The sequence below is a fragment of the Pan troglodytes genome, chromosome 8 (assembly GCF_028858775.2).
Source record: "Pan troglodytes isolate AG18354 chromosome 8, NHGRI_mPanTro3-v2.0_pri, whole genome shotgun sequence".
Lineage (NCBI taxonomy): Eukaryota > Metazoa > Chordata > Mammalia > Primates > Hominidae > Pan > Pan troglodytes.
The window spans coordinates 20444169-20469507 of NC_072406.2; the positions used below are offsets into that span (position 1 = coordinate 20444169).

Sequence of the window (25339 nt, forward strand, 5' to 3'; positions counted from 1 at the left end):
AAGAGTTTTCAACTCATTGTCTTTATACTCTTGGACAAGGACAAGGGCTTATTTGGGGTGGAAACCAAGGGGATGGGGTTCGGGTCACTGCCTGACAACTCCTGGCTGGGAAGCCAGTGGGGAGGAATTAGCAAGTCTTGGGGAGAGTGGGGGATCAGGAAGAGGCAGGAACACCAAGCCCCTGTGCCTAGGGGATAAACATAAGGGGCACCTGTGGGCCTCACTGAGGAGGAAAACAGGGTTCTTACAGAGGTCAACCCACAAGAGGCCCTTCGGGTTTCCCCTGGGGGGTCTGTGCCAGTTCCTAAAAGCACAATCCATAGTGAATGGGCGTCATCTCTGCTAACACAAGAGGACAAGCTGCAGACATGGGTCCACATGTCATCAGAAGAGATCTTTTAAAAATTCCAGGCTAGGAGCAATGGCTGTGGTCCCAGCTATTCAGGAGGCTGAGGCAGGAGGATCACTGGAGCCCAGGAGTTTGAGGCTGCAGTGAGCTAGGATCATGCCACTACACTTCAGCCTGGGCAACGGAGCGAGACTCTAGCTCTAAAATGTAAATAAATAAATAATAAAATTAAAATTGAAAAAATAAAAAATACCAGATTATGTTTGGACTGAAGGGAGATTTTGAAAATCACACCCAGATAGATACACTTAGTAAATAGAAAGAATATACTTCTTACTATTCGGGTAGTGAAGACATACCTTGGCCTGGATGCAGGCATTACACAAGATTCCTTCTAACCCTAGTTATCTAGAGTCACAAAGGATAGAGATTACTCTGTTTAAAACTATTTTATGGTGATGAATTCCTCTTCTTATACGTACTTCACTTGGGTTAAAAGAACAAAAGCCTATTTGCTTTAAAAACACTATCTTAGAAGTCCATTCCAGCTCCATCTTAGGTTTACTATTAAGTAAGTCCTTTAATTTCTTTCTATTTAAATTCTTCCAGGCACAAGGCAGGACATAAATATAAGTAAACTCTGGCCGGGTGTGGTGGCTCACGCCTGTAATCACAGCACTTTGGGAAGCCGAGGCGGGCGGATCATGAGGTCAGGAGATTGAGGCTATCTGGGCTAACATGGTGAAACCCCATCTCTACTAATAATACAAAAAATTAGCCAGGCATTGTGGCATGTGCCTGTAGTCCCAGCTACTCGGGAGGCTGAAGCAGGAGAATCACTTGAACCCATGAGGCACAGGTTGCAGTGAGCCGAGATCACGCCACTGCATTCCAGCCTGGGCAACAGAGCGAGACTCCGTCTAAATTAATAAATAAATAAATAAACAAATAAATGTAAACTCTACTTCAGATTCTCCATCCCTTCAGTACAGTTGGCAATGGTCTTGCTTGTTCTAGCGGATCTTTGGGGAGGAATATTACAGAGTCTCTTTAATGGTGTCTGTCCTGCACACCACAGGCCCTGCATGAAGCTGCACTGGAAACAAGAGATAGGGTCTTCCTTTCTCTTCCGCTCCCTCTTTCCTATAAAGCTGAGCCCAAGGAGCTTCAGGCTTTTGGCACAGCCCTCAAAGAGGAAGCATTCCATTGCGTTAACTACCATGCCATGAATGACCAGTAAACATTTTCCAAGTAGAATCGTGTCTAATAAGACCCTCAGAGGGGAAGTCAAGGGAGCCCACGGAAGAGCCAGCTGCGGCCCACGGCTTCCTCCCACTTCCATCGGGTACCCACGATGCAGCTTTTCTCAAACCATATTTGATGGGAACTAACCCTGACACAAAAGGCCCTTGTGCCACAAACCCTAGGTTTTTGAGCATAAGACAAGGAGAACCCATGACATCACAGATGAATCCAAGTTCAAGGGAACTCAGCATTAGCCATTCCACGCCTCCTGCACAATGATCACGCTGTTCTCCTGAGTGGCACCATCACTTGCCTCAGTCTAAAATGTTCACCAGGGAGTTGACATTTTCCTTCCCATTGATCCACACAGTTCTTTTGAATGAGCCTAAGGGAAAGACCTAAGATGAACAATTTAAAATAATCCAGTAAAGGCCGGGTGCAGTGGCTCACGCCTGTAATCTTTGGGATTACACTTTGGGAGGTCAAGGAAGGACGATCACCTGAGGTCAGGAGTTTGAGACCAGCCTGGCCAACGTGGCAAAACCCCGTCTCTACTAAAAATACAAAATTAGCCAAGCATGACGGTGCATGCCTGTAATCCCAGCTACTCGGGAGGTGAGGCGGGAGAATTGCATGAACCCAGGAGGTGGAGGTTGCAGTGAGCAGAGACCATGCCACTGCACTCCAGCCTGGGTGCAGAGTGAGTCTGCAACTCAAAAAAAAAAAAAAAAAAAAAAAAAAAAAATTCCACCAAAGAAATTAAAGACCTTCTGAAAGCCTGATTTGAGCCATGGAAGAGAATCATGATCAGCAAATGAAAACAGCCCTAAGTTTCTGAAAGGTAATTTTGGAAAATGAAATATGCCCAAGACAAGCTGTAGTGACAAGTCAGCCTTTGTCCTTTCTAAGGTGGGCAGAGGCCATGGACACCAGTGGGGAGGGGGCAGGTGTCTGTACTGTCCTTGGGCCTTCCTGACCCAGCAGGCAGGAGGTCCTCAGTGCCCCTTGGTGGGTGGTAGTATGGCCTCGTCATCATGCCATCTGAAGGAACCAACCAAAATTAAAAACTATCTGTGACTTCATCAAAGTTCACAACAACAGATTCTTACTGCAACCTGAAACTTCTTGCCTAAGCCCACAGTGAGGAGAATGGAAATGTCTGCCTTCCCAGCCTCAGATCTGTCGCCCCCTCCTTACCCCATAGACACTCATACACAGCATGGTCCCAAGTCACCTTGGAGTCACCCCCTCTGTACCCCACAGACACCCATACACAGCATGGTCCCAAGTCACCTTGGAGTCACCCGTTCTGTACCCCACGGACACCCGTACGCAGCACGGTCCCAAGTCACCTTGGAGTCACCCCCTCTGTACCCCACAGACACCCGTACACAGCATGGTCCCAAGTCACCTTGGAGTCACCCACTCTGTACCCCACAGACACCCATACACAGCACGGTACCAAGTCACCTTGGAGTCACACACTCTGTACCCCACAGACACCCGTACACAGCATGGTCCCAAGTCACCTTGGAGTCACCCATTCTGTATCCCACGGACACCCGTACACAGCATGGTCCCAAGTCACCTTGGAGTCACCCACTCTGTACCCCACAGACACCCGTACACAGCATGGTCCCAAGTCACCTTGGAGTCACCCATTCTGTATCCCACGGACACCCATACACAGCATGGTCCCAAGTCACCTTGGAGTCATGGTCATGGCTGAGACTAGAGTAGCCATGACTTGCCAAGGGATGTCCCCAGGTGGTGGGTGTCCACTAAGCCTCAGTGGGGGTATTCCAAGTCCATAGTATTACAAGATTACAAAAACTTATTCTATAAAAGGTAACATAAACTTATGTTACATTCTGCAGGTCATTCAGTAATTTGAAGGAAGCTTTTCTGAAATCTTACTGTGACTGACCCACCAAATAATCAGATTTTTTTTTTTTAATCCCCAGTCTTAGGAGTAAGGCAATAAATTGAGTAAGAAGAACCAGTTCTCCATAATGTATTTGGGTCCATATCATTGTTGTACTTCTAAAAAATCTAGCAACAGATTGGCTCCCAAGAAGAAATCAAAACATTACAAAAGAATGCTACTCCATTGACTATAGTGTAAGAGTGTAAGTAACACTTCAGGGGGTTATGAAAATGCCTAAAGCAAATCAACGATCGTGCAATGCCAAGTTCCTTTTGTTGCCCCTCTGCTACAAATACCTCCTGAAATGAACCACGTTATATAATTCATATTAAAAATAAAAATGTTTAAGTGTAACATACAGAAGATAACCAAAAAAGGTGTCTCTGTCAACAAGGGAAATCTTGTTGCAAGAAACTAGAATGATTTTTCTACTGGCCAAAATATTTTTTGGAGAAATGGCAGAAACTAATTAGCTTTCTTCATAAAATGGAAAATTTGGGATAGAAGTCATATGTCTTCAAATATTTTAAAACAGTTTAATGAAATTTCACTTAGAAGTAAATGTAGAAAACATTTTTCTTTGTTCTCAACATTTTAATATTCACATTGCCAAGAAAAGCGTATTTCTTCAATGAAGCAAAATCACAGGGCTCCTATATTTTAAAATATATTATTTTAAGCTACTACACTTTCATTTACTGCTTAAAGTCTCCTTTCAAATGCTCTTTGAATGCAGTATTGTGCTATATAATATCGCAACTCTGATTCGAAATACTTATTTGCATATATGTTTACCCCATCTATGTAAAAATATAAACAAATTATTTCTTCATAGCAAGACAAAAAACACTTTTATTGTAAAGTTTCTAAATACCAATACCACTTCAAGACTGGTCCTAAAATAAAAAGATTGCTAAAGATTAAATTCTGTCTAAAGTCAGCCTTAATTTTTTTTAAAAGGCTGAATAGGTTTAGATATTAAAACATTTTTTGCAATATAAACAAAACTAATTCCATTAATCTTTGTGTTTGCATAACATTAACTTGAGAAGCGAACTGTCTCATCTTAACCCTCTGCTTATGTTAAGATTAGTTATCTAATGTTTTGACTTTGCTTTGACAAGTGTATCAAACATTTACCTAATCATGTCATTGTAGGTTTTTCTGAAAAGCTCTTTGCCATTAATATTTCTGCTATTCTTTACGACATAGTAGGCAAATCCATTTTTTATAGTTGATGTGTAAATAACTCAGGGCTAGAAATAGATTTTTTTTCCCACTTCTCTTCATGTGGAAGGTCAGTACTTCAGAGGATTTACATTCATTGTCAATTCCATACTTCTCATTCTAGCCAAGAACACAGCCTTAGTACATAGGCTTGACAGCCTTAACAAGAACCCAGCCTACCTCTAACTCTTGGCTCCAGGTGAACCCCAGGCATGGCTGCTTGCTCTAATAGAAAGTAAGAGGATGATGCTGACCAAGAGAGGTTCAGCTCTGTGTGTAACTGGTATCTCCCATCCGCTGTTCTGACACGCTAACTGACAAAATGATTGAGTTCTTGGTTTCTCACTCCTGGTCTAAATCTGAAGTTTATATTGTCCTACTGCAGGTCTGGATGCTAGATCCCCGCATGTTTCATTGTACAGGTGTTTTGGTGTCGGACTCTCCATCTGCCTTTGACCTGATCACCTTTCCCTTTCCCTTAAGTTCTCACGATTCCTCTCTGCCTGGCTTTGGTCCATCCTACGCCTCTCATTATAAATTCCCAGAGATGTGTCTTCACAAACATCGAGAACATGAAACACAAAGATATGGACAGGCTGGGAAAAAGCCATGCTCCACGTAAAATCATGGAACAATTATTTAAGAAGTAAACACAGCATATCCACAAATGTAGATTGTATATACAAGAAAATATGTAGAGGAAGTGGAGCCCCCTCCACCAGGCAGGGAGAGTGACACTGTTCCTGGGTCTCTTTCCATCTTCCCAGACTCTTAGTTAAGGTCGCCAATGAGACTGGAGAGGGAGATTTCTGTTGCAAGAGGGAAGAAATTATAAAAATGGGTGAACTTAACTGTTGGGGATTGAGAGGTGCTCTGGTTACTTTTTCTTATCTTCCTTATTTGTGCTAGATTGGATGTGGATAGCTACAGAGTCCAGAGCAGAGAAGGCAGTAGAGGCTTCTTAGATCTATGGGGAAGGAGGGTTAAGTAGAAACCTCACATCTCTTCCTACTCTGTCTGCCTCAATTACCTGGGGAAGAAAAGCAAAATGGCCTCAGAACTAAGTTCTAGCCAGTCATAAAGGGGGTAGGTTGGCTGAAGTTTCAGATGTCCTCCATATCTCAGAAATCTGAGCCAGTGGACAGGATGCTAGTGGGAGAATAATTCCAACGCTATGACTTAATCTGACCTCTGAAACCCCATTTTCCCACCTGGTCCCCTGAAACATGCTTCTGTCTTCTTCTAGGTATTTTCCTTCAGTCTAGCACATTCTCAAAGTGACCACAACTGTCTCCTGAACATCTCTGAGCACTAGGTCCCTTCAGCCCACTACTGCCATCAGCCCAGCCCTGCCCAGCCCACCAGAAATGAGCCCGGTCTCTCCTCCTGGATATTTGTCTTGTTACCTTGGCCTTTGCCTTCCCTTTCCAGTTACACGTGCACCTAGAAGAGATGATTGGGAAATCACTAATTATCTGACTTTACATTTGGTTAATCAGAACATCCTTCTTCAAGCTAAGAATTTGGCAAAGCCTAGGGGTACACAAGGGACAGTTTGGGTCCCCCTAAATTCAAAGGTTGAAATCCTAACACCCAAGGTGATGGTACCAGGAGATGGGGACTTTAGGAGGTAATTAGGTCATGAAATTAGAGCCCTCATGGTTGGGATCAGTGCCCTTATGAAAGATCCCAGTGAGCTAGCTAGCTACTCCCTTCCACCATGGGAGGACATGCGGAGAAGTTGCATCTATGAACCAGAAGGTGGGCCCTCCCCAGACACAGAGTCTGTTGGCATCTTGATGTTGGACTTTCCAACCTCTAGAACTGTGAGAAATAGATTTCGTTGTTTATAAGCTACTCAGTCTATGGCACATATATGAGTCCATAGTGGCCTGAATGGACTAAGACACAGACTATGGCACCACTAAATATAACATTTTTTGCTACCAGTGGGGAAAGAGCTCTTAATTGTTATTAATTTTAATTTGGCTCCCCTCTCCCCACAAATTTTACTTATCCATCTTTCTTGAAACATCAGCAACTGATGTCATTTGGCAAACTGTAGAAATGTGCATCATGACCACATCTAAGCAAAAGTAAGAGATTTCAGAGAATCAAAGGAACAGTGTCTAAAACAGTGACTGTGAGAACTTCCTCTTCTTTACCCCAATTCAGAGAGAGGGCCGGCCCAGTGGGGTTCTTGGAGGTCAAGAATGCCAAATGCCAAGTGTTCATATCTGGGGAGGGTGACTGCTTTGTCCTCACAGAAGCAAATCTTCCAGAGCCAAATTCAAGGAGAGTTTGCCAGGCCATTGCTAAATCATAAACACTACTGCACTGAGGATTAGCTGAGGCTTTGCTTTGCCAGGCTGTCTCTCTCTCAATGACACAAGTCTGCTCCGTAGGAACTCTGAACACTCTTAGCAGCATCGATCTCCCTCCTGGTATCCAGTAGCCAGCATCAAGTAGCTCATATCGCCAACCTCTGCATGACCTGCTTCTGGGGGTCCTTCCAGGTGGCCCCAGGAATGCATGTGAACACCCTGTGATGGGGAACGCCACCACACAGGGCCAACGGCCATCCCTGAGCAGCAGCTTTTCTCAGAACAAGGGCTACCCTTAGACTACTAAATCCCCTCACCAGAATTTCTCTTCATTGATTGTAGAATTGTTGATCACATGCATATCACCCACTTTTCCTCCTACCAAATCTGATACACTCTAAGGCTCAGTTTTTGTTTTGTTTTTTAGATGCAGTCTCCCTCTGTCACCCAGGCTGGAGTGCAGTGGCTTAATCTCAGCTCACTGCAACCTCTACCTCCCACGTTCAAGCGATTCCCATGCCTCATCCTCCTGAGCAGCTGGGACTACAGGTACGTGCCACCACGCAGGGCTAATTTTTTGCGTTTTTAGTAGAGACAGGGTTTCACCATGTTGGCCAGGCTGGTCTTGAACTCCTGACCTCAGGTGATCCGCCTGCCTCGGCCTCCCAAAGTGCTGGGATTACAGGCGTGAGCCACCATGCCTGGCCTAAGGCTCAGTTTTTGGCCTTTCATCCTCCCTCTCTCTCTCCTCTTCCCTGAAGGAGTTTTATCCATTCTTCAACTACCACATCTGTTTTGGGGTCTCTCAAGTCCATACCTCCAGGCTCTCCATCTGAATACCTTCACCACCCCACTGCCATTTCAGTATGAATCTGCTGAAAACTCAATACATAATATTTGGTATGGTTTGCCTGTGTCCCCACCCGAATCTCACCTTGAATTTTAATTCCCATAATCCCTACATGTCAAGGGCAGGACCAGGTGGAGGTAACTGAATCATGGAGGTGGTTTCCCCCAGGCTGTTCTCATGATAATGAGTGAGTCTCACAAGATCTGACGGTTTAAGCATCTGGCATTTCCCCTGCTTGCATTCACTCTGTCCTGTTGCCCTGTGAAGAAGGTTCCTGCTTCTCCTTTGCCTTCTGCCATGACTGTAAGTTTCCTGAGGCCTCCCCAGACATGCGGAACTGAGAGTCCATTAAATCTCTTTCCTTCATAAATTACTCAGTCTCAGGTATTTCTTCATAGCAGTGTGAGAACAAACTCATATAATATTTCTCTCTCAAATCAGCTTCTCCTCTAGGATTTCCTACTTCCACTCATGGTTCCAAAGTCTCAAGAATCTTTTTTTTTACTCTATCCAGCTAATTACTAAGCCACACTGCTTCTTCTTTAATAACAGCTCCATAGTTCTTCCTTCTTCCACATTCATAGTCACCACTCTGGCTCAAGTTCCTTCTTGTGGGGCACATGCTCTCATTCCATGCAGGCTCCCCATGTCTCATAGCTTCTGTGTCCTATTTGTCTTACCAACAGCTGTGGCCCACAAATTACATTCCTACAGCACTTCCAGCTGCATGGCCCCTTCCATCAGCCACTGAAGAAATCCTACACCTGAGCATCACGTAAACAACTAAATCCCACCTCTGAGTTTAGCTGCAGCTGAGGCACACAGATCTGTGCAAGCTCAAACTCACCTCATGCTCTCAGAATCTCTGCTAAAAAACGCGTGGTATATCCATCTAATGAAATACTATTCAGCAATAAAAAAGAATGAAGTGCAGATGCACACTACGACATGGCTGAACCTGGGAGGTATCATGCTACGTGAAAGCAGCCAGGCACAAAAGGCTGCACACTGTATAACTCCATTTATACAAAATGTCTAGAATAGGCAAATCCAGAGACAGGAAGCCGACTAGTAGTAGTCAGGGGCTAGAAAAAGGGGTGAACAAGCAATGACTGCTAATCAGTGTGGGGGTTCTTTGGGGGATGATGAGATGTTCTAAAATTAGATAGTGGTGATGGTTTCACAACTCTCTGAAAATACTAAAAGCCACTGAATGGTATGCTTTAAAAGGGTGGATTTTGTGGTCTGTAAATTCTATCTCAACAACACTGATACGGTTTTGTTTTTTGTTTGTTTGTTTTTCAGATGGAGTCTCGCTCTGTCGTCCAGGCTGGAGTGCAGTGGCGCGATCTCAGCTCACTGCAAGCTCCGCCTCCCAGGTTCACACCATTCTCCTGCCTCAGCCTCCCAAGCAGCTGGGACTACAGGCCCCACCACCACGCCCAGCTAATTTTTTTTGAATTTTTAGTAGAGACGGGGTTTCACTGTGTTAGCCAGGATGGTCCCGATCTCCTGACCTTGTGATCCGCCCTCCTCGGCCTCCCAAAGTGCTGGGACTACAGGCATGAGCCACCACGCCCGGCCTGATATGGGTATTTTTGAAGTGTGTGGCATGACTGTCCCTTGGTCTGCGTGGACTGCCTCCTTGTGTGTTTTGTGCTGTTGTGTCGTGAGCGTCTTCTCAGAGGGGCTTTATCCGGGGGAATCCCCTGCAGCATAAGTTGGTGCAACGGCCCTGCAGGAGCTTCCCAGGCACCTCCAGGTTCTCCCTGGCCCAGAAGCCCTTGATGGGTAGATTATCAGAGTTCCTTGATTCCATGGTAGTGTACATTCAATCACCTGCTCACATGCTTCCAGGCTATTTGATTTGGGTCCCATGGTTATAAGGGAAGTCTTCCCTTGCCCCCCAACCTCCAAAGCCAAACAGAGTTGGGCAACCTTCTATGTTGTCTTCCTGCATCAGTGGGTGGAGGTTTCCTCTGCCTACTCTCCCCTAAGGGTGCAGTCCTTTGATGGAACCAGCTTCATCAGGGGTCTCAGGTTCAACCCCCCACCTCAGAGCGCCCAAGCTCTCATCTGCTGTTCCCACAGGGTCATGAAAGCCTCAGGCCCGAGGACCCAGCGACTCTCCTGGGGGATATCACTTAACTCACGCGCTCCGCGTTTTCCTTCTCCGTCCTCTTTTCATTCTGAGACTCTTAGACTGTGTCTTCCTTACCAGCAAGATGTGTTTCGATTCATCTCCTTTTCTAAATGTTTGTATCAGGAAGGTTTTCAAGTTATCTAGTCCAAAACATGACCCAAACCTTCGCACTATAGCATATTCAGCCTTCTTTCACGCCTCGTGGTTTTCCCCAACCAAGAATTCACTCATTCTTTTCCTGCCAAGAAAATTGTATCCCATCTTCAAGAACCAGTTCCTTTTCCATCTCCATCATTAATCTTTCCCTATCTCAAGTTATTTCTCTCCCCTACAATCCTTTCCACTATCTATGTTAGTTTTGAATAATGTAAGATTGTTTCTTTTTTTTTTTTTCTTTTTTGAATGGAGTCTGTGTCGCCAGGCTGGAGTGCAGTGGTGTGATCATGGCTCACTGCAACCTCCGCCTCCTGGGTTCAAGTGATTCTCCTGCCTCAGCCTCCTGAGTAGCTGGGATGATAGGTGCCCACCACCACACCCAGCCAATTTTTGTATTTTTAGTAGAAACGAGATTTCACCATGTTGCCCAGGCTGGTCTCGAATTCCTGACCTCAGATGATCTGCCCCTCTTGGCCTCCCAAAGTGCTGGGATTACAAGCGTGAGCCACTGGGCTTTGTCTATTCTGTTTCTTTTCCCCAGCAAAATTCTAAAGTTCTCGGTGAAAGTGACTTAGGGCTGATGCCTTTAGAGACACGCTTTCTCCTGCCTCCACGCTTTGCACATGTCACGCATCTCTCTCATTCTGCTTGGATCCAATCCCCCTCTTCTCATGCCACCCACTCGATTAACTTCTAAGAGGCCTTTGAGACTCACCCAACTATGCCCTCCTCTGAGAATCATTCATCATCCCCTACTCTCCCACTACTAAAAAGAACTGATTACCACCCCATCACGCAACTACTGGCCCTTACATATGCCCTATTACACAGAGCACTCCCTATATAATTTTTGCCTGACTTTCTCTTCTTCTCTGAGCTTCTTGTGAGGAAAGGCTGTGTCTCATTTATCTCTGTGTCCCCCATACCTAGCGCCCCCCCCAACAGCCTATAACCCATAATTGTTACATGTTTGGAGAATCTGAAGTCTAGAGTTAAAGTCAAAGTGGGAAGCTGAGTGACAGTCAGGTGTCCTGAACCCAAGAAGTGGGGGGCTGTGCTATCAGGCAACGCCAGCGCTTAGGAATTTTACCCAGTTGCAATTTCAGTCAGCCAGCCAAGACTACACAATCCCTGAGTAACAAAGCATTCTGACACTGATAAGCACTTCCACGTTTGTTATCTCATTTAATTCTCTTTGACTTGTAGTGTTTATCTTGCTGTTACTTGTAGCAAAGTTTCGTTTCAGCCCCTATCTAGCCCTTTACAGAAAAAGTCTGCCAATTCCAATTTGGGACTTAAGTGAAAAACTGGGAAACCAGAAAGGAGGAAACTAGGCTTTTCTGTGATTTCCTGGCGCCACACTTTCCGATGCTCACAGCAAGGCTGCAATCTGAGCAGGTGATGCCGGAGCACCCCAAGCTCTATACTGACAAGTGTCTCTTTGTATGACAGCCACAAAGTGCCCACATTCAGAGATACTACACATTTCAATAACATGACCTCATTTTATAACAGATGCGGGCAAGGTTGCAGAGAAAAGGGAATGCTTATACACTGCCAGTAGGAATGTAAACTACTTCAGTCACTGTGGACAGCAGTCTGGCGATTTCTCAAAGAACTGGAAACAGAGCTCCTATTCAATCCAGCCAGCCCATTATTGGGTATATACCCAAAGGAATAGAAATCATTCTACCATAAAGACACACATATGCATATGTTCATGGCAGCACTGTTCTCAAGACCAAGGACATGGAATCAACCTAAATGACCATCAGTGGTGGACTCGATAAAGAAAACGTGGTACAAATATACCATGGAATACTACGCAGCTATAAAAAAGTATAAGATCATGTCCTTTGGAGCAACATGGATGGATCTGGGAGCCATTATCCTAAGCAAATTAACCCAGGAACTGAAAAACAAATACTGTATACCCTCACTTACAAGTGGGAGCTAAACATTGAGTACACATGGACACGAAGAAGGGAACAGACACTGGGGCCTCTTGAGGGTGAGGGTCAAAAAACTACTTCTCAGGTACTGTGCTTATTAGCTGGGTGATGAAATAATCTGTACACCAAACCCCCTCAACACACAATTTATCCATATAACAAACCTGTATATGTGCCTCTTAAACCTAAAATAAAAGTTTAAAGGAAAAATAAATAAAATAGGACCTCATTTTACCTTTAAGATATACTTCGTCCGGGTAAATCTTAACTACCTCAACAACAGCAATAAATTTTTCAATGGGTGCCTCTAATTTATTTTAAATTATCTGTATTATCATTGTTGGAGAGCAATTTTTTTTCTTGAAACTAAAAATTCAAGCTTTCACTCATGGCCTAGGGAAAAAATATTTTGCCCTCTGTCCATCATTTATTACCTCATATTCTGAGTCAGAGACAAAAACCAGTTTTCCCCACTGTCTTCTGCTTCCTGCCTCAAGTCTCAAATCTCTGTTTTGCAATGTTTTCCTGAAACACGCATCTGCTGGTAGCAACGTCTTGACAAGGGCAGCCCAGTAGACGAGAATAAACACAATCAACTGGCATGTAACTCAAGGTCATTTTGATGAGTCCTTGCTCTAGACAGGTGTCAGCAAACTGTGGCTCAGGGGCCCTGCTGCTGCCTGCTTTTAGTAAATAAGCTTTTACTGGAACACAATCACACCCATTTCTTTGCATATTGCCTGTGGCTGTGCTCTTGTCACAAGGAGGACAGATCTTGCATCCAACAGCAGAGTTGAGTGGTTACAACAGAAACCATCTGGGGGCTGGGCGTGGTGGCTCATTCCTGTAATCCCAACACTTTGGAAGCCAAGGTGGGAGGATCGCTTGAGTCCAGGAGTTCAAAACTAGCATAGGTAACATAGTGAGACCCTGTCTCTACAGAAAGAAAGAGGAGGGGAGAGGGGAGAAACTTGGAAAAATGAATCTTCAGCCTGGCGCTGTGGTTCATGCCTGTAATCCCAGCACTCTGGGAGGCTGAGGCAGGTGGATCACCTGAGGTCAGGAGTTCGAGATCAGCCTGGCCAACATAGTGAAACCCCATCTCTACTAAAAATACAAAATTAGCCAGGTGTGGTGGCGCATGCCTGTAATCCCAGCCTACTCGGAAGGCTGAGGCAGAAGAATTGCTTGAACCCAGGAGGCGGAGGTTGCAGTGAGCTGAGATAGCGCCATTACACTCCGGCCTGTGCAACAAGAGCGAAACTCAGTCTCGAAAGAAGAAAAAAAAAATCTTGTCTGCAAAACTTAAGATGTTTATCATCTGCCCCTTTACAAACGAGTTTGATGACACTGGCTCCAGAAAGCCAAAAAGGGAAGCTAGACTCTTCTGATATTTCCTTCTGATATTTCCTGAGGCCTTGCTTTCAGGTGCTTAAACAAGGCCTAGACCTGAACAGGCAAAGCAGGTGGACCCGACGCTCTCTGTTATTGATTTTTATTTGCATGATAGCCACATAGCGTTTGCCTTCTGAGACCCTTTCCCCCAGTCTTTCAGGCATGCACTCACTGGGCAAGCTTGCATCCTCCTGCTTTCTGAGCGCCTTCATTTGTTCAGGGATTTCTCTCCCCTAACCAGATGGCAAGCCCTCAGAGGCCCTCTGGGTCCCGCAGCTCATGCTGAGCTTTCCTCCAGGCTGCTCGGTGAATCTGACTGCCTTCTTTGATCTCCGTCGTTTAATTTTTGTTTGTTTGTTTGTGACAAGGTCTGGCTCTGTTGCCCAGGCTGGAGTGCAATGGCGCCATCATAGCTCACTGCAGTCTCGACCTCCTGGGCTCAAGCCATCCTCCTACCTCAGCCTCCTAAGTAGCTGGGACTACAGATGTGGGCCATCATGCCTGGCTAATTTTGTTTATCTTTTTGGTACAGATGAGGTCTCACTGTGCTGCCCAGCCTGGTCTCGAACTCCTGGGCTCAAGCCATCCTCCCACCTCGGCCTCCGAACTCCTGGGCTCAAGCCATCCTCCCACCTCGGCCTCTCAAAGTGCTGGGATTACAGGCATGAGCCACCACACCTGGCCTGGATCCTCTCTTTTGAAATGTGGCAGACCCACAGAGTTTGAAGACGGCAGCTACAATATCACACTGTTGGACATCACTGGACTTGACAGTCACCCAGCTTGCCTGAGCCACTTTGCCTCAGTCTACATTTCTGCCATCTGCACGCACACTCGGATGTCACTTGCCCAATCCACATCATGAAAGGGAAAGAAGTTTGCCTCCCCATACACGCCCAAGGAGTGCTTAGTGTTAAATAATAAAACGTTGCTCAATAATTCTACGAATCAAAGCAGAACAGCTTCGTGAGTTTTTCACAATACTAGCCTGCTGGCTGGCACCTCTTTGAGTAGGTGACATCTGTGTGCACTCACCTGAGTGCACTGTCCTTCACATTACTTGGTGACAAAAACAGAGCCTCAAAGCTTGAGAAGTGGTCTACAGACCACCACTGTGTTACGGTCCATATGTGATGTTACAGAGAAGTGGTTTAGGTAAGGCTGACCTGGGCTTGAATCCTAACTTTCCTACTTATAACTTTGTGTATTTCAGCATAATTACATCATTTTCCTGGTCTCCACCTTCCCATGCATAAAATAGGGAGAGCAATGTTTACTTCACTGGATGGCTGAAAGATTAAATGAAGAAATGTACGTAAAACCCTCACAGCACTTGATACGCACTGATCACTCAATGGTAACTACTGTGCCTCAGAAAAATGCAGGATACATTTACTGTTTGTGGGCTGGTAGTTTGGCAGCAAATGTCATTACCCACTGTCTGTGAAGAGTTGGGAATGCATATTGTAATGATCAAACACAAGATGTTCCCCAAGTCCATGGAGCTTACAAATTATTCACCTGTAAGGTTACACATGAAATATCCAAATAGCCCTTGGGAACCCAATTTTGGACAGCGAGGGAGAAACCAATGTCCTAGAGCATAAAGTAAGCCTGTGAGTGAAGCAAAATCGACATGCAGATCCCAGTTCTCCTACTCGTTAATTCACGTTTGCCCTCATTTTAACTTGACTAATTCACTTTTGCCCTCATTTTAACTTGACAATTACAGATAAGAAACATGCTTGTTCTTTACCCTCTGAATTTGTCAACTAAATAAAATGGAGAAAGGAAGACAAGCTTCAAAGGCTTCATGGGAACTCGGAATTGGCACAGAGGGACACAGAGTGTGGGAACAGGTTTGAAGACCATTAAAGCATGGAAAACATCTGGTAAGTGATCCATTCGTCACTGCTTGGTTGCCAAAGAGGGTCCCTTAGCCAAGTTCTTCAATATGAATGTGAAAGTAGTAGATCTAATTCTATAGATCAGGGAAAGGAAAGACAAGAAAGTGGACACCATGGTCAAGGAAAAACATATTCTTAATGCTCCCAAGGACTACATGTCTGTCTGCAAATGTCAATGCTTTAAGCATGCAACTAACAACAAAAAAAGAAGCCTTCCCTGATTACATTTTTCTCCCCGCTCCCTTTCTTTTTTTTCTTTTTTTTTTTTTTTTTTTGGCTCTTCTCAGCTCCCATTCTCACCAAGAAGTTTTAGCTCAAACTGGGAGGTAGAAACCCTGCCTGACCCAACACCACGGCCATCTCTCAACAAACTCATCTGCAAAAGCACACGGGAGGGAAAACAGCAAAGCCACGTGCCAGCAAACCTCAGGCAGCTCTGTTGCTGTTCCCAAGCCAGGCAGGTCCTGGCTTCCAGGATCATGTTCCCACTGGGATTAGGACAAGAACCAGAAAATGCCGAGGCACACAGCTTTGGGGGCTCCCCAGGTGCCAATATACCCCTTACCGAGAATATTTTTTTAAGGTTGAATGGTCTTTACAGCTTTTTCTAAATCAATAGTTCAAGTAATTATTAAATGCCAACTATGTGTCCCACATTGCAATAAATGCAGCAAGGTCTTTCAGGCCCATCAAAGACGAGGGGAGCCAAGAACATTGGGAATAACAGTGAATGATTCTTAATAGAATCCATGTGGATGCATGACAAATGTCCCACATTACCAAGCCTGTTGACACAATATGAAAAGCCCTTTGCTTGGGATAATTGTCCTCTTCACCAATAGACATAACATCATATACAAGACTCTTCAAAGAGCCAGCTAAGCTTTTCACTTAGTATTGTGGCCTTGGAGATGCTGAGAACTGCAAAAATAGTCCGCAGTTTTCAAAACCACTCAAGGCAGTGAGGGGCTTTCAAAATTGCTCAGACATGTGTTTGGCTGGTCTAGGGTGGCTCTCCTGGAAAGAGGCCATGCTGAAGCTTCGAAGCCAGCAGAGTGCATGCCAGACTTTCAGCGGCTAGCAAGGAATGGAATTTTAATATCCAGGAATGAAGGAAGAGGGGAGAATAACAAATGATCTGACATCTGTTATTACATTGCTCTTGCATCATGCGAGGAAATCCCTGCCTTCTGCAATGCAGCCTTCTCAATTGGGTCTTGAAATGTAAGACTGCCTTGACCTTGTATCCATTTGCACTTCTGCCAGCTGCATACATGTGTGCCTTCTTACCGCAACCACACTGTTACTTGCACGGTACATGGCTTAGTTCTCAGACTTCAGACCTGGGACTAAAGGCTGCCACCACCATTTATTAGCCAACTTATCTACCTTTGCAAAGCCTCAGTTTCTCCACCAGTAAAATAGGGATGACAACTAAATTATTTTAAAGATTAAAGATTCTTGCATTAAATCATTCACATAATACTCTTAGCTATTTTGGAAATGGCCCATGCCATATTTTTAAGAAGTGCCCGAATTATTTTACGATTAAACGTACATTTAGGAGACCCTAATTTAGTTCATTAGTTTTTCTCTGGATAATTTGGGGCAGGGTTTATTTTTCTGAGGGTTATTTGGCAAGAAGATTCTTGATCATTCTCCCACAGGAAGTGGAAGACAACCCTGGGGCACTGGATTGGACTAGGTTTGGGGTTAAACCCTGAAGTGACTCTGGCACCTGAGATGCATTTCTTTAATTACTAATATGCTTGATTTTTTTTCATAATTTTATCAAATCATCTTATTTCTTTCTAGTACCTTGTTTTATATCCTTTGCTCATTTTCTTATATAGGATTAATTTTCATTAATCTGGAACAGTTCTTTACGTATTAATGATACACTTACGTCTTTTTCCTGCATGCAATTTTCTAGTCTTTTGTTTACTTTTTTTTGTTTACAACAAAAATTTAAAATTTTTATGTAGCTAAAGTTACTGATTTTCCCCTTTGTAATTACTTTTAGGCTTAAAAGTGATTATACTGCTTTTAGGCTTAGAAAGTTTCTTCCCACTTGAAAATCAGTTAAATATGCACCTGCATTTTTTTTTTTTTTTACATATTTTGGGGTGTGGTTCATTGATTACCTTAAGCCTCTTCACCCATTTGGAAATCTTAGCCTAGTAACAGTTTTAAATGTTATAAATTGGCACAGACTTTTTAGAAAATGTTTTTGGAATGTGTACCAAACCCACAAATGAATTGGTATTCTTTGCCCCAGTAATTCCAGTTCTAAGAATCTAATTTAAGAAAATGACAGGGCATGCGTCAGGCATTTCTACATGAAGACAGTCATCCCGATGGGGTTTATTATCACAAAAAATGGAAATGGCTGAAAAGTCTCTAATGGGTGGTAGGGTGAATAAATGTTCTGCAGCTACACACTCCCATATGGTTACTATTAGCCACATATTAACTATGCAAATTTAAATTTATTAAAATTAAAAATTCAGTTCCTCACTTGCATTAGCCATACTTCACTTGCTCAACACCCATATGTGACTACTGGCTATTGTATTGGACAGCACAGGTGTAGAACATTCCCATTCTCATAGAAGCTTCTAGTGAACAGTGTTGCTCTATGGCCATTAGAATCAGGTTTTTAAAGAATATTTAACGCCATAAGATATATTCATAATATGGGGGTGAATAAAAACATCAGAATACAAACTATTCGGTAGTCAAAGGAATTCAGACTAGTTGCAGTTAATTTAATCATAAATATCTTCAGCAAGTTATGTTTATTCAGAGGAAATACAAACCCTGCCCCCACAAAAAAGCTGGGTTTTTTTGTTGTTTTTTGTTTTTAGAAAGGAAAAGAAAGAACATCTGAAGATTCATAGGTACCTAGGAATTAAATGAGATGCCTGGGGAAACCCAGCCCATGGCACCTACTCAGTAACTGTTAAGTGATTCAAAATCCAAATGGCAATTATCATACTGATCGTATGTCAGCCTAACTAACACTGTATTCTGTGCCCCGCAGTGGCCTTAAAAGAAGCCATGATTATTCTTCTGTCAGCATCGATCATGCAGCCATCAATGTCACAAAACAACTTGGTCAACGAATGGCACTTAAGAACTTGTAGTACACAGGACCGGGCGCGGTGGCTCATGCCTATAATCCCAGCACTTTGGAAAGCTGAGGTGGGCACATTACCTGAGGTTAGGAGTTCGAGACCAGCCTGGCCAACATGGTGAAATCCCACCTCTACTAAAAATACAAAAATTAGTTGGGCATGGTGGCGAGCACCTGTAATCTCAGCTACTTGGGGGAACTGAGGCAGGAGAGTTGCTTGAACCCAGGAGGAGGAGGCTGCAGTGAGCCGAGATCATGCCATTGCACTCCAGCCCAGGTGACAGAGTGAGACTTCGTCTCAAAAAAAAAAAAAAAAAAAAAAAAAGAACTTGTAGCCCATAATACGAAGAACTTCACAAGGTATTTGGTAAGTAAGGAAAGGCTATGTGGCCTCTAAAACATCAATAAATATCAGCCACTATAAGAGAAAGCCTCACTTTGGTGTAACAAAAACTTTGGGAAAAACTTTGGGAAACCTACGAGTAACTTGAGCCCTAAGGGACTCCAAAGTTTGGATTTCGCAGACACAGACAAGCACATGTTTACTGTGCTTGAGAAAATATAAAAGATTAAAAACTGTAAAAAACGGAAAATCCTAAAACATCAGAGAGGAGATTTGAAAAAGAACTTAAACATTTTCTTTAGCTTCCCAGTAAGAACTAAAAAAGCTTAAAAAATGGGGTTTTTAAAAAAATCTTTAAAGTAGCAGAAAGCAAACAAAACAGTGAGAAAAAAAAATCTGAGAGAAGATGCAAATTTTAAGAGGTGAGCTCAGCATTTGGGACCACTTGTGTCTCAAGGATGTTTGCCAAGGCCGAAGAGACACCTGAGAGGCCGCACATCCCCTTTGTAGCTTAGGGGTTCTCTGGCAAACCTACACTGTGTGCAAAGCAGAAATATGCCAGCTCCTAAGAGTTCTGCAGTCCAGCTTCGAGCCATCTGGGCTGCCCAAACACCTCCACCCCTGAAAATGGACTAAAGTAATCCCAGACTTTTATTCCCCCAGGGATCTGACAGAAACAAGCCCAAACCTTCTCTAGAGGAACAGACCATCATCCTAGGCCTCAAACTATTTCTACAAACAGATTTTCAAATATTATGTTCATCATTTGATCACTGCCAGTGTAGAATACCATACCTAGTAAAAACTATCCTTAAAGGATAAAAGTAAAATAAATCATTTTCAGACAAAGATAGAGAATTATTTTTAAAAATACGCTCATGGATGATGTTCCTCATACAAAAGAAAAGGAACCCAGATGGAAAGTCAAGAAAGCAGAAGGAAGAAAAAGTCAAAAATGGAGCAGTTGGCAGGTTGCGCTCTGGACGAGCACGTGATGTTAAAGAACCACTAAAAGCTGATTCACAGAGCAAGGTTATTTTCCCCCTACATTAGTTCGACATTATATTTGACTATCCTCTAAAACAAGCTTGTCCAACCCCTGGCCCACAGGCCACATGCAGCTCAGGTCAGCTTTGAATGCAGCCCAACACAATTTCATAAACTTTCTTAAAACATCGTGAGATTTTTTGCGTGATTTTTTTAGCTCATTAGTACTGTTAGTGTGAGTGTATTCTATGCATGGCTCAAGACAATTCTTCTTCTTCCAGTGTGGCCCAGGGAAGCCAAAAGACTGGATACCCCTACTCTGAAAGAAAATAGTTAAACTCTAGTCTCACATCATATTTTGGAATATGTTTTTGCTCTATTGGAGTGTAGGAAAACCAGATGCCATGAAAAACCAGAAAGCCATGGAAAACCAGAAGATACAGATTTCACTGCCAGATTTTTAAAATATAAATGGCCAAAGAAGCCATTTATAAAGTAGTAGATTGAGATTGAGAAAAAATAGTTGCAATAGTTTATCAGCTAGGAGTAGGTTCAACTGCGTGTGAGGCAGGACCTGGAGGTGGATGCAGGTTGGACAGAGAGTTTCTATGAGATTTGAGATAGTATCTCACTCATTAAATCACAAATGCATTGTGAATTGTATAAAAAAATGAAAAAGGCCGGGCATGGTGGCTGATGCCTGTAATCCCAGCACTTTGGGAGGCCGAGACAGGTGGATACCTAAGGTCAGGAGTTCAAGACCAGCCTGGCCAACATGATGAAACCCTGTCTCTACTAAAAATACAAAAATTAGCCAGGTGTGGTGGAGTATGCCTGTAATCCCAGCTACTCAGGAGGCTGAGGCAGGAGAATCTCTTGAACCCAGAAGGCAGAGGTTGCATGCAGTGAGCTGAGATCACGCCATTGCACTCCAGCCTGGGCAACAAGAGCAAGACTCCATCTCAAAAAAATAAATAAAATAAAATAGATAATGAATTTTAAAAGACAAACTAAGAGATTCATGTTTTTGAAGAATGTAAAGATATTAGCTGGTCTGGCAGCCAGTAGCTCTGTTTTCTATTATGTGAGTTTGAAATGTATCGTATATGAAAGATTCTGACATTTATGATAGCAGAATAAGGTAAGAAAGTCTTCTCCAGTGGTTTGTAAGAAAAGTATAAATAGTCATATTTTCAGGAATCCAATTTTTCAACATAAACTACGTGACCCCTGAATGTCTCCCCACCACCCTGGAATTTTAAGATTCATCCTAAATTTTGTGACATCAGTCCTGACTGTGTCCTGAGTTCTTTATTCTAAGGAGGCTTCCAATGATTCTATTCCACTGTTCTCAAAGGAATCATCGCTGAACAGAATTACTCCATCAATGATAGTGCTGAGGACTGGTTCTGTCGATGTATTCCTGTCTCACTTACATTATCCACTCTGCCAGTGCTGTTTATTTCAAGGGGTTTCTACAGCACGTCCCTCTGCTCTCTTAAAACCACCACACTGAAATACAGTTTATGTCAAATGACTTAACTGAATCTGCTCAAGAAGGCTTTCCATAGGCAGGAATCGCTGGATGGTAAAGCTGACGTTTGGCATCTACTGAACTTTATTCGCAAAGCAAGTCATTGTCCCAGGCAAAAGCGAGAGAGGAATAAATGGGCGGTTGGCACTCACTCACCTGCCGGAGTTTGGTTCCCACCATAGAAGCACTGCTGTCAAGCACGAATACCACATTCTTGGGTAAAGGAGGAAGGTCTTTAGGAGCAAAGTAGTGCACAAAATAGCCATTTAGAACCTGGTGGAGGGAAAAGAAAGTAAAAACGGTAGTACCTAGAGTGGGGAGCAAAAATACCTGAAGTGGGTAGTCTATGGAATTTCTAAAAGTTAAAGCATGACAAAGAGTTTAGGGTGAGATTCCACACCTGGAGTAAAATTATCTAAGGCCCTGATCCCTCCAAGAGAATTAATTGCTCATTTAATCTGTATAAGGGTAGACTCTTCCCTTTAAAATTGATCAATGATGACTACCAGTTCAAGTTTAATTATCCAACCCTTGGACCTTTGCTACTTGAGAATTCTGCTTCCTTCATTATCTGTTTTTTTTACCAAGCATCTTACAAGTTGAGACATCAAGATTCTCTACATTCTGGATGCAATTAATAGGTTTTAATATTCCCACCCTGTCTCTGGAACAATAAGACCTAAAGGGAAATGAGCAGTCTCTTTTAATTAAAATGGAACATGGACCAAGCGCGGTGGCTCATGCTGGTAATCCCAGTGCTTTGGGAGGCTGAGATGGTCAGATCACTTGAGGTCAGGAGTTCGAGACCAGGCTGACCACCATGGCAAAACCCCATCTCTACTAAAAATACAAAAATTAGTGGGGCGTGGTGGTGGGTGCCTGTAATCTCAGCTACTCGGGAGGTTGAAGCAGGAGAATCGCTTGAACCTGGGAGACCAAGGTTGCAGTGAGCCGAGATTGGCCACTGCACTCCAGCCTGGGTGACAGAGTGAGACTTGGTCTCAAAAATAAAATAAAATGGAGCATGAACTAAAATTCTAATTTCATCTAAAACACCACAGGGAGCTTTATATTACAGATTTCACTTGCTCTGCAGATTACTGAAGCTGGAAATAGGTTCCCTCAGCAAAAAAATACCACTAGTCTCTTTGAAGAAATATTTTGGATTAAAACAAATTTACTAAGAAGCAGAAAGTTCTCTCTCCCTTAGGTAAACATTGGGATCCACAGTATGAGTCTGTCCAAAGTACCAACCAACCAACATGAAATAGCAACGACGATCCCATTACCTGGATGTCCCCAATGCTCTGTTCTCTATTGACGTCATATCTAATGATAAAGTCTCCCAAAATTCCATTCTGGGCAATCCTGGCTTGTTGTACTACAGTAGGTTTAAAAATGATGTTGGCAAATGTTTCATTTTGGTTAATGACAGTAGATGGGGGAGGCCCAGAATCATCTGCAAACAAGATAGAAACATAATTAATAACTTAATATATATTTTTCCAAAAAGAAATAAAAACTGTTTGGCAGACACAGAGTTTTAGATTTCATTTTATTACAGGCTTGTATTTCACAGGAACTTCTAAGACTGTACTCATATATCACAATGCGAGAGTTATGTCATCATATAGTTCCCTCTTATGCCTCTTTTTGAACCTTTTCTTATGAACATTTTTAAAACACACAAAAGTAGAGAGAATAGTAAAATGAACCCCTGTACCCATCACCCAACTTTAACAATCATCAGCATGTTACCAACCTTTTGTATGTTTTTATCTATTCCCCATTTTTTCCTAGAGCATTTTAAAACAAATTCCAGACACCATATTTCATCCATAAATACTCCAGTATGTCTTTACCTGTAAGAACTCTTTTACTAACATAACCACAAAACCATTATCACAAGTAACAAAATTAATGCTCAATGCCCTATTATTATCTAATTCTCAGTTTGTATTTAAATTTATCTGATTCCCTAAAGAAAGGGTCTTGGTCTGGTTGATTTGCTTGAATGAAGATTAGAAGAGTCCCCAATCACATTCCATTTTTATTTCTTGCTTCTTTTAATCTCCAGTGTCTGCCTCCACCTCTTTTGTGATGCTACATATATGTGATAAATCGCTGGTCATTTGTCCTATGGGATTTCTCTTTTTCTGTATTCCTTTTTTTTTTTTTTTTTTTTTTTTTTTGAGACAGCATCTCAATCTGTCACCCAGAGTGCAATGGTGCAATCACAGCTCACTTTTGGACTCAAGTGATTCTCTCACCTCAGCCTGCCAAGTAGCTGGCACTACAGGCACACACCAGCATACCTGGATCATTTTTTGTTGTTGTTTTTTGTAGAGACAGGGTCTTGCTATGTTGCTCAGACTGGTCTTGAACTCCTAGGCTCAAGCCATCCTCCTGCCTCGGACTCCCAAAGTTCTAGGAGTACAGGGGTGAGCCACCATGCCCGGCTTATGGCTCATTAAAAAAAAAAAAAAGTCTCAAAGCTTTTTCACATGAAATTTAGGATATAAATTAGAATTACAGAAAGATAAACAGATAAATGGATATTATGTAATTTATGAAAACCTAGTGTGATGACAGATTAAGCAAAGAGCATCCCATCTTTTAGTCCTGACCTTCATTTCCTGTTAGAACACAGAGAATTATTTAGCAAACTACTCACGTTTATAAACCCAAACACCACCATATCTATGTACTTAGCAATAAAAACCCAAAGGATGAGGTCTGCATGCACCCTGGAGAACATGAAAACATAAACAAGAATTGTTAATCATAAGGGCATGTGGAGGCTTTTTATCCAGATATTGAATCAAAGCCAGACTTAAAACTGCTGCAAAGCCTCTGATTATCTTTTTAAATGTACTCAAGTTGATAGCATGAAATAGGCTGACCAGCCATTTCCCATCTCCAATTAGCAGAATGAAAAAGGAAATGAGGCGTTAAGTGGCCACAGTAATTTGTATTTAAAAATAAATTTCCTTCTGCTGAGGGTTTATTAGACACACAAGTCAAAGGAAGTTTAAACATTTCCTTTAACAAAACAGGCAATTATTTTTCAAAGACAATTTAGGTGTAACCTTAACAGGAACCACAAGGTAGAACAGATTCTTCTATTATTTGCACTTATCAAGGACAGGGATTTTGGAAGTGATCAGAGAGCCAGCAAAGAGAAAAGGTTATTTTTGTAGGGAGACAGTTACATAAGAGAGAACATAAGCCCACAGATCTGCTCTCATCTGAAGGAGTTGGGAAAATCCAGACAGTGCATGGACAGGTGGCACAGCCCAGGTCACTACCAGCATGGTTGAAGATGCCTTAGACCCATTAGACAGGAGAAAGAAACGGGTGCTGAAAAAGGAAAAGTCCTTGAAATTAAAGGAAACTGCATGCTGTCCAGGGTCAATCTCTCATTGGTGGTCATTGTTAAAGCACCCAGAGTGACAGGCATCATAATATATCAGCTAAGAATGCAGGATCATGGTCAGAAACCTGCATTCAAATATTGGTTTTACTTCTTATCAGCTGTGAGACTTTGAGCAAGTTACTCGGCCTTGGTTATCTCATCTGTAAAATGGATTAATGATAGTACCAATCTCACAGTATTGAAAAGATCAAGTGATGTCACGTACTTAGCACCATTTTCCAGTTCACAGTCAGCAGTCATGCTAGCTTATATCATTACTGTATCAGTCCATTTTCACACTGTTATCAAGAAGTACCTGAGACTGGGTAGTTTATACAGAAAAGAGGTTTAATTGACTCACAGTTCCGCATGGCTGGGGAAGCCTCGGGAAACTTACAATCACGCAGAAGGCAAACGCAAAGCGAACACGTCTACAAGGCGGCAGGAGC

The 25339-nt window shown here is 42.9% G+C and overlaps 1 protein-coding gene across 3 annotated transcripts in view; it reads right to left on the reverse strand.

Moving 5' to 3' along the window:
* ITIH5 (inter-alpha-trypsin inhibitor heavy chain 5) overlaps positions 1–25339 on the reverse strand; it is a 106820-nt gene that overhangs the window by 34801 nt on the left and 46680 nt on the right. For all 3 annotated transcript variants that reach the window (XM_016962616.4, XM_016962617.4, XM_063781343.1), the window contains 2 exons: positions 22765–22934; positions 21632–21748 (listed from right to left, as the gene is read on the reverse strand). In XM_016962616.4, coding sequence (XP_016818105.3) covers positions 21632–21748; positions 22765–22934 — 287 coding nt within the window. The remainder of the gene's footprint in view (positions 1–21631; positions 21749–22764; positions 22935–25339) is intronic.